At 47.7% G+C, this 17,097-nt stretch overlaps 1 protein-coding gene across 4 annotated transcripts in view; it reads left to right on the top strand.

Annotated features, from left to right (window-relative positions):
* Positions 1-17,097, top strand: part of EVI5L (ecotropic viral integration site 5 like) — a 78,682-nt gene that overhangs the window by 26,369 nt on the left and 35,216 nt on the right. For 2 of the 4 annotated variants that reach the window (XM_034791881.1, XM_034791882.1), the window contains exons 3-12: positions 274-463; positions 869-1,093; positions 4,131-4,205; positions 5,337-5,462; positions 5,809-5,952; positions 7,203-7,292; positions 9,507-9,604; positions 11,051-11,111; positions 11,814-11,867; positions 13,379-13,411. In XM_034791881.1, the coding sequence (XP_034647772.1) occupies positions 274-463; positions 869-1,093; positions 4,131-4,205; positions 5,337-5,462; positions 5,809-5,952; positions 7,203-7,292; positions 9,507-9,604; positions 11,051-11,111; positions 11,814-11,867; positions 13,379-13,411 (1,096 nt within the window). The remainder of the gene's footprint in view (positions 1-273; positions 464-868; positions 1,094-4,130; positions 4,206-5,336; positions 5,463-5,808; positions 5,953-7,202; positions 7,293-9,506; positions 9,605-11,050; positions 11,112-11,813; positions 11,868-13,378; positions 13,412-17,097) is intronic. The other 2 variants (XM_034791884.1, XM_034791883.1) reach the window with 2 other exon arrangements.

The following is a 17,097-nucleotide window of genomic DNA, read 5'->3' as shown; positions in this document are numbered from 1 at the left end:
GGTGATTTTAATAGCTCTTCTTCCTGCAGAGGAGCTTTCTTTTTGGATGAGGAGTGTTAGCTCCCTGCATGTGATGTAGAGCACCAAGGGAACAGGCTTGCTCTGGTGGTCTTGCTGTGTGGCTTGGATGGTTGTTTGGTTGTTGCCCTTGTGGCTTTGCTTCGTGGAATCTGGGAAGGGGTGGCAGTAGCTCTGGTCTCACCATGGTAATGGCATCTCTTGCAAGGGGTGGCAGTAGCTCTGGTCTCACCATGGTAATGGCATCTCTTGCAGGCTGCTGGAAGCAGATTCCAAGTCCATGCGCTCCATGAATGGCTCCCGCAGGAACAGTGGCTCCTCCTTGGTCTCCAGCTCCTCAGCCTCCTCAAACCTAAGCCACCTCGAGGAGGACACCTGGATCCTATGGGGGAGGATTGTCAACGAATGGGACGAATGGCGGAAGAAGAAAGAGAAACTGCTGAAGGTGAGAAAAGAGGGCAGGTTAGCGAGAAATTGAGAGGCTGATAGCACAGACATCCCCACCCACACCCTATGTTCCTTCCCAGCAAAACCGGAGATCCTTTTCAGGGTCAAGGGTGGTTTGATTTCCTCTGTGGCAAGTCCTAGGACAGGGTTAGAGCCACAAACATTCTTTCCCTACTCATCCCCATATCTATCGATCGCAATCACTAGTGAGAAGGGATGTATCCTCTTCAGGGCTCTCTGCAGCATCCCAAACCCTTGCCAGCAAGTGCATCAGCACAAGCTCATGCAGAGGATTGAACCCCACTCACCTCTTGTGGCACAAAGAGGGGCCATATAAAATACCAGGATTTTGAAATGTTCTCCCATGCTGCCTCATGATCTGCCATACCTTGCTTTTCGCCAGGAGCTCATACGGAAAGGAATCCCACACCACTTCCGAGCCATCGTATGGCAGCTGCTGTGCAGTGCCACAGATATGCCTGTCAAGAACCAGTATTCAGAGCTGCTGAAGATGTCTTCCCCCTGCGAGAAGCTGATTCGGAGGGATATAGCCCGCACATATCCTGAGCATGAGTTCTTCAAGGGACAGGACAGCCTAGGCCAAGAGGTCCTTTTCAACGTCATGAAGGTAAGAAGGAGCCACCTGAAATGGTCACATTGGAGGGCAGTATCTAGCATATGAGCAGATTGTGTATGTGAGCCATGGCAGCATACGATGCAAGCACTGCACTCTCTCGAAGTGGGCTTGCAGTCAGAAAAGTGACTCAGTGGAAGATACATAAATTCCATTTCACTTTCTTGAATGCCAGGTCTGTGATAGAGTAAACTCTCATATGGGGTGGGGTTGACAACCCCAAGCCCTGTAAGAAGCAAGTCTTATTAGGAAGTAGTTTGAAGAGAGTTTGTGCCTACCTCAGGTTAGGTTATGATCCATCTCATTTCACTCACTGTTAGAACAGGGGAGGGATCCCAGGCTATTAGTAGTCTTTAGCAAAGCATGCTGGGAGTCAGAGGGGTCTGGGCCCTAAAAAATACAGGTACTTCCTAGTCAGGAGGAGGGAGAGACAGTGCCAGAGAAAGGACTGCTTGCTAAGGGAATGCTTAGAGGAATAACACCAGGCAGGGGACGCTATCTGAAGGATCTGGGAAGGTTAAACCTGTGGGTATGTACAGAATAAGGGGTTGGAGAGGTTCTCTTGTGTGAAGCCTGTATTGACTGTGTACCAAAGATGTTGGAGGGCCGATATCAATAAATACTTCAAGGGGACTGGGCTACGGAGCGCTCTCCAGAGAGTATCCTCCTCCATCCGTCTTCCCCATCATTTTCATAGTCCTGACCCATCGGTGAGAAGCTAGTGACAACTTCAGCCAGAGAACTCTCTTCCTCCAACCCCTCATATCCTCCCAATGATGATATCTGACAGGATGAGGAAGACTAGTATCCAGTTGGCTCTGCTGTAACTTTATGGGTCTTGCAGGGCTAACAGGAACCTGGGTAACTTGTCAGTTTCATCTGACCTAGGGAGATGGTGTAAGAAGGGACCATGTATACCAAGTTGTTCTTCTAGCTGTGAAGGCATATGAAATGAAAACACCCTATCGACTGCAAATCACTGCAGCTTGTTTTCCCCTTAAAACACTGAGTCTGGTTTTGCCTGTTAAAGACACTGTATGAAAGAGACATTCAAATAAGGAAAATGGGCTTAGAAAGAGGGGGCTAATAAAGCACCTGAGAAATGAGAGGCAATTTCCCTTTAATGTTTCTCATTGCAATCTCAGGACCTTTGCCACAGCCTCGGTGTCAGTTCTTATCTCTTGTTGCATAAATACATGGAGGACTGTATACAGTGGTTTAAAGCTCTTCAGTTTTCTCTGGTGAAATTATGGTTTTGGTGGCACATCAGCAAAGTGTCTCAATTATTAAATAATGGATGAAAGCACATCCATTCCTCTGGAATGTAAAGGTGTTGGAGTTTGAAGTCTTCTAAAGCACTTTGAGATCTATGATGAAAAGTGCTGTGTAAGAGCTAGATATTATCTCACCAAAAATGAGTATTCCCCATGGGCAGCCACAATACAAACTTCCCCTGCAAATATGCTGCCTTGTTCTAGAAGGACTCTTGAGGGACTTCAGGGTCTTCCAGTCTCCATAGCCCATTCAGTGGTTGTCTCTGAGGCTCCCAATCAGAAGGTCAATTGCAATGATGGTTTCTGGGTGGACGGTAGTCTACGACAAACCAATTGAGCCCACAAACTCACTTCCAGTGGCCTCGACACCAATCTGAGACTTTTGTGGAAACATCAGAGTCCTGAAGGAGCCAATCCAGCTATGGGAGAACAAGCTGGATTCTGCCTCATGCCTCAACAGTATTGTTTGGTAAATTCCAACTGTAAAATCTCTGTTACTGGGGCCAAGGGTGGAGGCAGGGAGAACCCACTTGAACATCACCTCCCAGTGAGAGTTTGCAAGCACTGGTGGTTACAGAAATCTTAGTAAACTTAGTGCTAGGAATTGAGCAGTTGTGATCTGGAAGCCCTTGAGGGACAATAAATACAGCATCTCACATGTATAATGCACCAGTCTTTTCTGTCCTTTAGTAGGCATTTTTTTCAGCCCTACCTCTGAGGCTGCCTTGCATTCGTGGTATCACAAATGACACCTTGATCACAAACATACTGACCATTACCTGGGGGGGGCTTAGATAGGCTAGTAATATAAAGCTTTGTCTCCACATGCATTTCACAGCGATTCTCTTCAGCTTTCAGGTTGAGAGTCTGACTTTGAGCTGCTTTGCTATGCAGGCAGGTTTCTTCCTGTATTGGGACATAACTCCTCATTCTCATCAGTGGCTGTGAGTGGCCTGGCTTAAGGAGAGAACGGAATCCTTTAAATGTTAATGGGACCTAATCGTTGATTATGGCCTTCAGCTTGTTTGTTCTTTTCTATTTAGTTTTTCTCATGTCTTTGAATAACTGTTGTGGGAAAGGCATAGATTGTCCCCACCCTCCATTGAAGTTTTCTGTGGATTTAATTTAAATCTGTAGTGATAACTTCATTACATTCCAAGAAATCAATCCTTCTGCACCTGCAGAGAGAGAGCGAGTGCTATTTGTGCTATGATTCTGTGGCTGGACTCTCATTGGAATACATGTGGCTGCAGTGGGGGCATATTAGACTCTGTTAAATGTCCCATGTGTGTTTTGGCAAGTGCACTCTTTCTACCTAGTTGCTTTTCTGACAGTAACTGGCTGTTGATATAAGTTCTGTTTCTTATCAGACCCTGCTATAGACTGTTAATGCAGCTTTATGGTATTTAAAGCACTATGTTTGCTGGCTGCAGTCCCTGGACACAGGAGAGCACATTGTAGGCAGGCAATTTAATCTGAGATACATTTCTCTGCATGTGTGTGGGCAGGGGGGGGCTGCATAGAAATACTTAAGCTACTTCTAGGTCCTAAAAAGCAGTATCCTTTCCCAAGTTACTTCCTCTGGCCTCCAACCCCCATGACCCTTGGTTTTGTTGCCTTACTCCTTGCCCTTATGCTCTCTTCTAAGTAATTATCACTTGTGTCTCAGTATGTTCCGTCAGAGCTCTCTAGCTCCCCTGCAGAACTCTAGAGACCGTATCCCTGCCTGCTTCACACTTAAGCACTCTCTCTTCCAGGCCTATTCCCTAGTGGACCGTGAGGTTGGATATTGTCAGGGCAGCGCATTCATCGTGGGATTGCTGCTAATGCAGGTTGGTGTGAGTGGAGATCATATACCATGAGATTATGCAGCACCTGTCCCACCAAAGTTGCTAGCCCAAAGCTCTTCCCAATTCAATTAATTGCTGTGGAAATGCCACAGGATCTTTAACTTCCCCCGGAGACTTGGCAGAAGGGACTTGGTTTAATGGCTCACTCAAAGGACCCCTGCCGCTTACTGCACTGTCAATACAAATGCAAACCCTGGGACCAGAGTTAGTGACCTTCTGGACTGTGAATGCAGCCAGTTTGAGCGCTGCTGACTCGTTTCTAGTTCTCTGCCATTTCTGGAAAGTGTCCTCTCTCAGGTGCCAGAGTGTCTTTATTAGGGAACAGGAATTTTCCATTGACATTGAGCATAAAATATGACATCCTTCCTGCATTTGTGTAACAAAGCAAAGCCTGTTTAAAAGCCCAAATCCACCACCTCACTCTGTGAAGCACATGCCGTGGAGGGTTTTAAGGAAGGACTTTTAAAGAAGAAAAGCTAAGTACAGTACTTGTTTTGTCATGAAGCTCTGCTGGAAATGCCTCTGAAACACTTCACAGGTGAATCAACACACTTAATGCATCTGGCCAGGAATTTAGATGCTTCCTCTAATAATCAGCAAACCACTTGGCAAATGTTTTGAATATTCCTTTGTTTCCTCGGTGCCTGTTTTGACCCTTATCTCACACTAGTGATCCCTAAAATTGGAATGGAAGGGGGTGGGTGGAGAAAAGTCATTGGGCCTCCCCTTCACTTTTTTAGAACCTCTCTAGATCAGACTAATCTGTTTATAAAGTCCAGCATAAATGTACAGTATGCTCTGTACAAATGACATGTAAAATCAATGTAGACCTACTGGGGAGAAGAGGGCCCAGCATGGCAAGGTACTAGTCAGTATGCGAGTGGGATTATGTAAGCAGTCGCTGGCTAAGCTATTTTCCTGCTGTTTCCACGTGATCGCTGCCCAGAAGTGTCAGGAATCAAACCCAAATGTAACGCATTGTTCTACGTAAAGCTGCTCCACCTCTCGTAACAAGTGTTTGTCTGATCTATGTTAGAGCATCCTTCTGGGTCGGTTCTGTGCCAGGTTCTTTTGCGAGACTAATGTGGGATTTGTCTCGTTTTGTACCTGTAGATGCCTGAAGAAGAGGCTTTCTGTGTGTTTGTGCGACTGATGCAGGAATATCGATTACGAGAGCTATTCAAACCCAGCATGGCTGAGCTGGGCCTCTGCATCTACCAGTTTGAGTACATGCTGCAGGTAAATACAGCGAGGAGACCAGGGTGGTAGTAGCTTAGACAATGAGACCATGTGATCCAGAGCAGTAGCAGGCTAAGTATGGGGAACTGGCCAGTGGTTTCTTTGTGCACATAATGGTGTGTGAATCCAGGCTGGAGAAGTCTGGCTCCTTTCCAGATTCCCCTGGGAGTGTTGGAGAAGACCGGAGCAGCTAATGGAATTGGTTCCTGCAATGGAGTCCTTAGCTCTGATAGTTGAGAGCCTCCTCTGGCCAAGAGACTCCCATATCCCAGAGGGGATGGTGGGACCCAGTTGGCTGTAATTATCAGCGGTAGTAAAACGTCTGCTGTGTCTTTCTCATATTCAGGAGCAGCTGCCTGATCTGAACATTCACTTCCGCTCCCAGAGTTTCCTCACCTCCATGTACTCGTCGTCCTGGTTTCTCACCCTCTTCCTCACGACCTTCCCTCTGCCTGTGGCCACTCGAGTGTTTGACATCTTCATGTATGAGGTAAAGTGCTTTATACCAGGGTGTGAACATGGGCTCACAGGGATTTCTGATATTGCTTTTCTCAGTGCAGTGTTCAAAGGCAACGATGCCAGCATCTGGGAGGGATTAATTTGAGAACAAGATAAATCATTTAAAAAAGACACAGCTGCATTTTCTGCTTGAATATAAGAACCTCGTTAGATCTTGCTTAGGCTGCCTTGTAAAATAAAAAAGGGGTTTCCCTGCTACACAGTGCTTGACGTGTTTAAAAACCTGGGTCCTGATTTTCTTTTTTCCAATGACACTGAGCATCCCAAACTCCCATTGAATCTTTCATTCCTGAGCGACTAGATGAGATTACACTGAAAATCAGCAATGATTAGCCCTGATGGACCAGCAAGGGGAACAGCTTAGTGGCAGGAGCCCTCTACCGCACTTCACCCCCCCCCCCCCCCACTGAGTCTGGCCCTATTAGCAGAAGTATCCTGGGGGTGGGGGCGTGTAAATTGGAGTAATTTCTATGCTAGCGGTGGCCAAACTGCAACACATGGAGTTGTGGGGAGATGGGTCCTAGTCAGCCGTCTTAATCCAAGGGGTCTGGCTAGGGTGACCAGACAGCAAATGTGAAAAATCAGGATGGGGTAGGGGTAATAGGAGTTTATATAAGAAAAAGACCCCAAAATCAGGACTGTCCCTATAAAATCAGGACATCTGGTCACCCTAGATCTGGCTGACCAGACCTGCACTCAGGATGAGATATTTGCATATGCCCATTTTCTGCAAGTTAGTTGTTTGTCCTCCCTGAGCCTGGCAAGTTGCCTTTAGGGACCATTGAGGTGATCAGAGTTTGGGTTCACCACACAGTATGTGCAAATTTGAGATGTAAGCTTTAACTTGTAGCTGATCCTAAGGAAACTGACACAATTTTCCCCCAGTGTGGCTTTTGTGTGACCCACAAGAAATTCAGGGCCTAATTCTCAGTTATGCTAAAGGCCCCTTTATGTGGCACTGGCAGTGAAGTTCCTGTGTCATTATTGCTCTGGCAGGGTAAAGGGAGCTTAGTGTGGGCATAAATTACACTTACTTTAAGGCTCTTTTTATTGTCAGAGTGATGTCCGGGCCTGTTTGTAAATGAGAATCAGGCCTTGGGTGCCTTTCCCTGTCCTCCTCCTCTCTGCAGCCCAGAGCTTGGGCACCTAATTTTTATTGCACTCTCAAATGCCACATGAGCCTTGTGTCTGGGGCTGAAACTTCTCTGTGCTTTGCCAAAGGGTCTGGAGATCGTCTTCCGTGTGGGGATGGCCCTCCTGCAGTTCAACCAGGCAGAGCTGATGCAGCTGGATATGGAGGGGATGTCGCAGGTCAGAGCAGCTCCACATTGCACTCAAACTGCCCTCTAGGGAGGGGTTTATACTTCAGCCATGCAGTTGTGGTAGAAAGAGCCTCACCAAATTCACGGGCCATTTTGGTCAATTTCATGGTCATAGGATTTTAGAAATCATAAATTTCGTGATTTCAGCTATTTAAATCTGAAATTTCATGGTGTTGTAATTGTAAGGGTCCTGACACAAAAAGGAATTGTGGAGGGGGGTTGCAAGGTTATAGTACAGGGGGGTTTGTGATACTGCTACCCTGATTTCTGCGCTACTGCTGGTGGCAGCACTGCCTTCCGAGCTGGAGAGCGGTGGCTGCTGGCCAGGAAGTAAGGGTGACATGATATGGTATTGCCACCCTTACTTCCATGCTGCTGCTGGCGGGGGGGGGGGGGGGGGGGCTGCCTTCAGAGCTGGGCGCTTGGCCAACAGCCGCTGCTATCCAGCCGCCCAGCTCTGAAAGCAGTGCAGTAATAAGGGTGGCAATACCGGGACACGCCCCCTCCTAAAATAACCTTGCAATGCCCCTGCAACTCCCTTTTGGGTCAGGACCTCCGATTCGAGAAACTGTGGTCTCCTCAGTGAAATCTGTATAGTATTGGTTAAAAGCACACAAGACCAGATTGCATGGGGGGGAGCCAGATTTCAGTCTGTTGTGTTTTTCATGGCTGTGAATTTGGTAGGGCCCTACCCATAATCCTGTTGAGCTCTATAAATAGAAGATGCCCAGTATAACTCCCAAGGTCAGCCCATTTCCTAGTGACTGGCCCATGCATCGGCACAGAGTGGTCTGGAGCTCTTACGGTGTGACATTGTTCTGTGTAACACTGGTGTGCTTCCACCCTTGAAGAGGCTCATCCTGCCATGCATCTGAAACTCAGTGGGCCAGGAGTCTGAGCAGCCTCTCTTACATCCTGCCACCCTCTAGTCCCAGTCTAGCCCAGAACCTGAGTCCAGAACTTTGTGAAAAGTGAGTTTAAGCAACTTCTACAGGCAGTCTCTTTTTTCCTCAGGCACAATTTCAAAGGGGAGATGTGAAAGAATCCCCAATAGATATTCTCACTTTCCAAACAATGAAATAGTTGCCTGCAATGTGTAAGATTTATCCCAGCAGTGCTATGCACAGGGTTAATCTTACAGCCCTGTAACTGTGACTTTTGTTCTGCTTAGACTGCAGATGATGCAGTACCAACCTCTTGGCTGCGTGGGACCCACTGCTGAGTCCAAGCAGTTGGTGGGAAGGGCGAATAAAACAATTGCATCACAAGAGAATGCATTACTGTGTTAAATATAATTGGGCTTTGTGAGCCTGGCCCAACAGCAGTTACAGCTCTAACTCGCTGTGCTGTCCATGTCATGCACCAGACAGAAGGTGAAGAAGTGCTTTCAGGCCCGCTTAGGTTGCAGTGATTTTCCTTTCAGTCCCCCTGCAGCCTGGGCACTATGAGGCATAACTTTGTTATTCTGTTGGATTTGAGATGTCCCGAGACCAAACACATGAACATCCTGTGTGTGTTTGGAACTGACAGTATTAGATAAGCTCCTGTGCCTGCCTTGTGCAGGAGCTCAGAGCCTACAAGTCATGTCATCTGCCTGAGCCTCAGTTTCCCCTAACTCACTCCTCTGGTGTTAAGATAAGAACTATAAAAATGCCAAGAGTGGTGCATTGTCCAGGCTGCCCTGTCAGCAGGAGCCTGTCCATGATCCTGGGCCATAAATGGGGGAAGGGGTGTAATCCCCTCCAGAATTCCTAGAAATACCCTCCTGTTTTTCTCTTCCCTCCCCTCCTCCCCCCTTACTGACTCCAGCCATCCAGCTTCTTCTCATGCAGCTGTGCTTCCCACCCTTTTCCCTGGCTGCTGAAGCTGGAACTTTGGAGACTTTTCAGATACTGAACATACCCAAGTGCTGCTCAGAAAGAGTCCCACATTCCACAGGTGCACTTGAAACACTCAGGTCTGAAACACCAAGGTGTAGTCACTAGTAAGAGACTTCTAGTGATTGCTCAAGAGGGTCAGAAACAACTAGAGTTGAGGTAGCGCAGGGAAGGCAAGTTGCTGGGCTGTCTGCTCTGGCTTGAGAGGGGAAGCAAGTACTGAATGAAGAGGATGGGAGGAGCTTTGGGGAGAGTGGGTAGAATTTATTAGAGTGCTCAAAAGGGGCTCAGAGAAATGCATCCTGCCCTCTGCTCCCTTCCCACAGTATTTCCAGAAGGTGATTCCTCATCAGTTCGACAGTTGCCCGGACAAGTTGATCCTGAAGGCATACCAGGTCAAATACAACCCCAAGAAAATGAAGAGGTAAGTTTGCTCCCTCACCTGTGAAAGATCCTAGACAGGCGACTGGCAGTAAAACCCCTCCCTGGTCTGTGCTGTTTCGAGGATCCTGCACTAGACTTAAGCGGGAGGACAGGGAACAGAAAGGGAGCATGCATTGCGGGCTCTTCTAGGTATTCTTTAGAGCCACACAGCAAGTAGCAGTGAAAATAGAGAAGAGATGAGTGAGTGCTGTGCGGGAGGACTCACTAATAATAAGGGAATTACTGCCTTCTCTGACAGCAGGTCTGATGGGCTTGTGGGAGGCCATGAAAGCTTTCCCGCACTATAGAGACAAGGCAGGCTGATGGCAGCAGAGCTGCTTGGCCTTGGCAGGGACTCTGGGGGGGGCACTTTGTGTATCCAAGGAAGTGGGTATAGCTCCTACCCCGAACTTCCATCTCCTGTTGTGCAAGCAGGGGATGCTATGACCTCCTGCCTTCCTCTCCTGGAAGATAGAAGCCTGCAATTTGAATCTCTTAAGTGGGGACAGTCATCCTGACACTTGGTACAAAGGAGGGTGCAGAAGTTGGAAAGATAAAGATCAGGCAAAATTGGCCTATTCCAATTTTTCTTGTAGTTCAGTTAAGGGACTAGTTACTTCCTACCCCCGTGGTAGCCTACAGTAGCTGGTCTGCCTTATTGTAAATTGACCAAATGACTAGTGCCCTTCAATCAGGCTGGGTCTTCCCAGCTCTGACAGTACTGTGTAGTGAGTAAAACTGTCCCCTTCCCCAAAAGATGGGACAGAAAGGAGAATCCCTTTGGGAGCACACAGTACTGAGAGACAGATTGTTATCCAACAGCAGAACCATGAAACCTAGCCAAAGGGTTCAATCGGGGGCAGGGGAGGATTGCTTGGAGAGGTGAGTTTAAGGAATGGTATTGGGGACACTCATAGGCACACAAGCTCTCTGTTCCTCTTGTGCTGCTGCTCACTCCTCACCACAAATCCTGATCCTCGGCCTGTGGCCGCCCACTGTGCTGCTCATCAGCTGATCTGGATGCCAAGTTCTCTGGGATTGTGGCTCCAACTGAGGAGCAAGCAGTAGGAGCTGAGGATTGGAGTGTGTCAGTGGTAGGTCTTTAAGTTGATTACAAGTGTGTAAGACCTCAGCCAGGCAGCTAGGGGACTTAAGAATAGAATACTTGGGTGAGGCAGTGTGTTTGTAAACATCAGCATATATGTAAAACCCCCAATCCAGGGTCACTAATTTGCCCCATCATGCCCAGAAGCTTCAATATGTATGGCCTGTTGCTGCATGGGCCTCAGCACAAGGCACTGCAGGGGAGTTGTGGTGTCAGCCTAGATTGTTAGCTCCTGTCCTTTGCAGGTATACCCACTGACCCTGAGCGCCCTGCTGGGGGGGGGGAGGGAGCGTGTGGGTCTGAAGCAGGTTTGATCCAACCTGGCTTGCATGTCTGTCTCAGGCTGGAGAAGGAGTATGCTGCAATCAAAAACAAAGAGATGGAGGAGCAGATTGAGATCAAAGTAAGTCCTTTCTTTGCTCCATGCCCTCCTTGCTCTAGTGTTGTCTGTATCCCAGCAGCACACAGAGGGAAAGGTTATGGGAGCCACCTTAGTTTAACTCTGAGAGCTCATCAGATCACTGCCTCTAATGCTTCTTATTGGTATTCCAGCACCATTATCCAAAGCTAGACCTGTAGGGACAGAGATTACAGCTTTACGGACCTTTTCCCCTGAAAAAGATCCCATATGCTTATAAGAAGCACAACACAGATGCTCCCCTCTCCCATCTGGCCTTTCACATTTGTGTAGCTAACTGCACTTGGGCACTGAAATTTCCCCAGTAACTTCAGTCAGATGCCCCCTTCATTTTTTGTGTGGTGATGCTGCATGCTGTTAAACAGCTGCCATGTTCCATCCCAGAGATAGCTGCACTTCAGAGATGAGTGAAGTGATCTCTATATATACTGTCTGGGTTCCTAGGGAATGAAAGGCACTATGTAAATATAAGAGATTACTCCTCCTTCATTCTTATGGCTGAATTTGGAGCCTACCCCAAAGCACTGGCAAAGGGTTTTCTGTACCCCAGAAGTTCTCTTTAGGTCTCTGGTCCATTACTTGCTGTGATTTCAGTCTCTTCCCAGTAGAGGGCAGACCCAACCTATTTAATAAGCCCAGGCTTGCATACAGGAAGCTCCTGTTGATGTCTCGCTTCTTCCTCTGCAGAGGCTCCGGACTGAAAATCGCCTCCTGAAGCAGCGGATCGAGACCCTGGAGAAGGTGAGAGGCGTGCCGGGCCGAGTGCGAATCCACCTCCTCCACTTCCAGACTAGCTTGGCTTCCAAAAACGAGGCCTTGCACAGCCGCTTGTCCCAGCTCACTATCAACGTGCCCAGGAAAGGCAACCATTAGGCCAGGCCATGTAGGCCACATCATAAGCTCACACCACTGCCTGGCATGTCAGTCTAATGCACTGTCGACAATAGTGATGGCTCCTAAAGGAAAGCTTTGGAGCCGGGTCAAAGGGCAGGGACTAGACATACTGTCAGGGTGACTATTAAAGAGATGCTTGTGTGTTCAAATGTCTTGCAAGCTGGATGAGATGCTAAAGCACTTTAAATCTTACTTGCCAGGTCACTGAACAGATGCTTAGATTGTTTGTTTTTTTGTTTTTTTTTAAATCTTCAGCTGCAGAATAAAATGTATCGAGCCCAAGTCGTGAAGATATGCTGAGGTCACTTGTAAAAGGGTATCTCTGGAACTGAGCAGAGTGCCTGATTTCTTTTCCCATGTGGCATTGACCATACTTTGGTGTGGCTTTTAAAACTTATTTACCTGGCCTGCAATTGATTTGATTGCCCTGCCCTTGAGTTTTGTACCTCAGCCTCTAATTCTGTCACTCAACCTCACACTGTAAAATACTTCAAACTACTTAGTTCTTGTGTAAAAAACTTACAAAATGGATTTAAATAAAGCTTAAAAGGAAAATCTACAGAACCAGAGAGAATCCCTGATTACCGTAAGGCTTCCTGGCCCCATGCATGACCGAGGGTCATCTACCAGCCTATCCACACTGCAGTCCTGCACTCTGGCACTATAGTCCTGATCTTCAGAGGTGCTGAGCACCTGCAGCTCCCATCCACCTCAGCAGGTAAACGTGAGCATTCAGCACCTCTGTAAAATCAGGCCCTAGATGCAAGGTCCTCTCTCTGACAGCACTTGCCAAAATCAAGTATTTAGTATCATCTTTCCAGGTGGTAAGGACTCTAGCTCTCATGGATTTTCCATTGCTAATTACTACGATCTTGTAGGACATCACTGAGAACATCTTCAAGGTCTGCAGGCAGCATATGGCCCTAAAGTCTGTCATAGCAGCTCTCTATCCCCCTGGAACTGAAGGGTTCAGACCCAGCTAATCAATGGCAGGTTTATTGCTGGTGAACATAACGAGCAATTAGCCTTCTATCAAGGGAGACACTTGTTGGACAAATTCCTGTACAGATTTGGGGTGGTTTCTGGCAGGCTGCCACTGTTTGCAACAAAAGGTAGTCAGGTGAAAAAGTTTGGACTCCCCTGCCCTAGCTGATCTGGAAGACTTCTCTTCTTGGGTGCACTTATCTCACTGGGCTCTGCTGGGTTCTCTTCCTGCTGCTAAGTCTTGCTGTCCTGTGTGCTTCTAGCTGTGGTTGGAGCGCTTCTGCAATGACCTTGTTATTGTCGTGTCTTTTTTTTTTTTTTTTTTTTTCTTCTTTCTTTCTCCATCTTTCCTTCCCTGTCTGGATCTCCACTAGGAGAGCGCTGCCTTGGCAGATAGACTGATCCAGGTACTGTAAAACCTTTATTTTCATCTCTCCTTTCTTGGTTTTACATTTCAATCCAGAAACAAAACAGCTGCACCTACTCTGTGTGTGATTTGCATTTGCTCTACTTCTTTTTTTACAGAGTCAGAGCAGCACTCCCACACTAGATTCAAAGGGTTACAAGTGCATCCTTCCTTTATCACAAAGTTTAAGTCCCCTCTCCCACCAAAGACCTCTGAAACACATAGTCAAAAGAATTTTTGATGCCAGAGCCTCAGTTGCTATAAATCAGCAAAGCTCTATTAAAATAAAAGGGCCAGATCCCCACTGGGTGTAAATTGGCACAGTGTTACTGACTTCACTAGAGCACTTTCAGTTTATACTAGCTGAGGATCTGGCCCTTGATCTTTAGGCAGACATTCATGGAGTGGGCCCCTACGGAAATTATTACAGCCTGACTAGATAAGGCAGGCAGAGTGTGGGTGAAAAGGACTATCCTTGTTTTGCAGCTGGGAAACTTGGTGAAGTGACTTGCCCAGGGTTCCACAGCAAGCATGGGGCTAGGGTGGGAATTGGCACTCAGACCTCCTGAGTCTTCAGCCGCTAGACCATTCTTGCTGCTTAACTGCCACCACACTGTAAGTTATGCATGTTGCTAGTCTTCAGCCAAGCATTGAATAGGGCAGAGAAGGTAATTCTGACAGCCCCAGAGCTGGCCCCTCCACTTCAGCCAGGGTCAGGTGTGGGAGGGCAGTATATGGGCAGCACTGTCTGCTATACCTGGCTAGAGGATTCTAGAAATGTCCAGCTGCTGTAAAGCACATTAGGGTCCCTTTAACCACTGGAGCACAAGGGTGGGAGTGGGGAGTGCATCCTGTGATCTATTGTAGCAAACCTGAACAAAGTGGGTCCCTGCTATAACTGTGGTTCCTGCAGGACTTACCACTGTAACTATGCCACTAGCGCAGTAAGATCTAAAGTGCCCTGCAGGGGTAGGTGGTTCTGCCTCAAATTGTTTCTATATAAATCCATGGTATGCCCCCATCTTGAATACTGTGTGCAGATGTGGTCATCCCATCTCAAAACAAGATATACTGGAATTGGAAAAGGTACAGAAAAGGGCAACAAAAACAATTAGGGGTATGGAACAGCTTCAGTTAATCACACTGGGACTTTAAGAGATGATTAAGGGAGGATATGCTAGAGGTCTATAAATTCATAACTGGTGTGGAGAAAGTAAATAAGGAAGTGTTATTTATGCTTCATAACACAAGAACTAGGAGTTACCAAATTAAATTAATAACTGGTTTAAAACAAACAAAAGGAAGTATTTCTTCACACAATACACAGCCTTTGGAACTCCATGCCAGAAGATGTTGTGAAGGCCAAGAGGATCACAAGGTTCAAAAAAGAATTAGATAAGTTTATGGAGGATAAGTCCATCAATAAAAATCAACAACGAGTCTTGTGGCACCTTATAGACTAGCAGACGTATTGGAGCATAAGCTTTCGTGGGTGAATGCTATTAGCCAGGATGGGCAGGGATGGTGTCCCTATCTTCTGTTTGCCTGAAGCTGGGAATGGGCGATGGTATGGCTTGATGATTCCCTGTTCTGTTCATTTCCTCTGGGGCACCTGGCATTGGCCACTGTCAGAAGACAGGATACTGGGCTAGATGGACCATTGGTCTGACCCAGTATGGTTGTTCTTTTGCAAGGTGGGTCAACTCTTGCGTATGCAGTATACAGCTCCCAACTCTTTAAGCAGCCCTTGCATAGCATTATTACCCTTCTCCCCTGCCTCCTACATGAAGGAGCAATGAGCCTTGTTTTACTATATGTCCTAGTCAACTCTAGTTAATAGCGGTCATTGGAGCAGTGTGATGAAGAGGAGACCCACAATGCTGTGCGACGAGGGTGGGGGAAGACTCTAACTTTGATACCCATCGCCCCTGCCGCCTAGAACTAGAAGATGGGAAGGACCCTAGCTGTGCCTCACTTCAATCAAAACAAATTCAGGGTTGGAAATGCTCACTTCACCCCATGATCCCCACCTGCAGTCACTAGGGGGGTCTGCATTGCCATCTAAACAGTGGGCCGGGGTCTTCAGTGCAAAACAGATAAAGGTGGGGCAATGGAAGCCACTGGCTAACAGCATGAGACTTCTGAGGCCAACTTCCAGATTGTATTTGCAGCTCCCAGCTTTGCTGCTTCTATGGAGGCCATGAGTGAGAGCCTCTAGAACACTCTAGTATTAAAAGTAGCCATGGGATTAGCACAACTACATGTGTGCATTAAGTATGTTGCCTAAGCCAAAGGCATGAAGCCAAACTACTACAGCTTAGTCTCCACACTAGTTTTACTCAAGGGGTGATGCTAAACCAGTGCAAACCCCTGTGCAGGCACTTAAATATATGTAAACCTGGTTTGTATCAACTTAGCTTAAGTCAGTTTCTTCCTGTTTTAAGCTATATTGACAAATTGGGTTTGAGTTATGTTTTATGAGTGGCTACATAACGGGTTTGCATGGATTTAACTGAAGTGGTTTTAGTTAAACTGGTTGAGGACACTGAAGAAGGTGTTCACAGGGCCAGGAGTGGGGCTGCAGCTCTGGGGGGAGGGGGAAGTAGACAGGGTAAGGGGGCTGGGGCTACAGCTAGGAGTGGGTCTGGGGCCAGAGTTGTGGCCAGGAGTGGGGTTAGGAGCAGAGCCGCAGCTGGGTCCCCAGGTGGGGGTGGAGCCATGTCAGGGGCAGGCATGGGGCTGGGAGCCGGGGCTGCAGCTGGGAGCAGGGCTGGGCGGCGCTCCCTCCTTGCCCCCTGTGTGAGGTTGGCCTGGCCTGCCTTGCTCCCATGAACATTCCTCCTTGCTCCCCTAAGGGGGAACAGCCCGGAGTTGGGGGACTTCAGATCTAAGACAAGGGACAGCAGATGAATACCAGCCAATAAAGCAGTACAAGAAAACAGTGAGACAGTACTGGACAGCCTGATAGGCAGTGGGCTCAGCACACCAGCAGTCTCCCCAGTGTCAAGGGTTTTGTAGAATTGTAGCAAAGGAGTGTTTGAAGGAGGACAGTGGCTTTGTGGGTATTTACAGAGAACTCCTCCCAAGCCTGGGGGCAGTGGGGGAGAAAGGGGTTTGTTGTAGTGATCCCACTCAATTTTGGTTGTGTACAGACAGCCTCAGCTAGGGCCACATTCTCATTTACTCCAGCACCCTTTTACACCACTGATTGTGCTCACTTCATGCTGCCAGCACAGTGTTCAGCAGAGTCAGCCCCATTAGCTCTTCTTAGCTAAGAACTCTCCCTCTTCGGGGGTAGCACAGCAGTGGGGAGTCTGTCGTGAGATCACTGGGCCACCCTTGCGGAGAGGGAAGGGAGGGTCATGGACTCTAAGTCAGATCATGAAAAGTGTGGCTCTTGGCCAGAGGAAGATAAAAATCCCAGGGCAGTTTTCCTGGGCAGTGTGTCTCAGTGAAACTAAACAAACCCAACCAGAATGACTCTTGAATTACAGCCCTCAGCCCCAGTGCATTCCTCAATGCCAAGTGCTCTGCCTCAGCCAGGGCTTGCTTAGGAGTCTCCTCGGTTGGAGGTGACCACTATGGCTTCCCTCACCTGGAAGGCTGTAACGATGCTGGTTCTGGCGGGACCCAACTGAGAATACCAATTCAGGACAAATTGCTTAAAACAGGGCAGTTACAGCCCAA

Source organism: Trachemys scripta, chromosome 16 (genome assembly GCF_013100865.1).
Source record: "Trachemys scripta elegans isolate TJP31775 chromosome 16, CAS_Tse_1.0, whole genome shotgun sequence".
Taxonomy (NCBI): Eukaryota; Metazoa; Chordata; order Testudines; family Emydidae; genus Trachemys; species Trachemys scripta.
The sequence above is the reverse complement of the archived record's forward strand: the minus strand, read 5'-3'. Positions and strand labels throughout refer to the sequence as shown.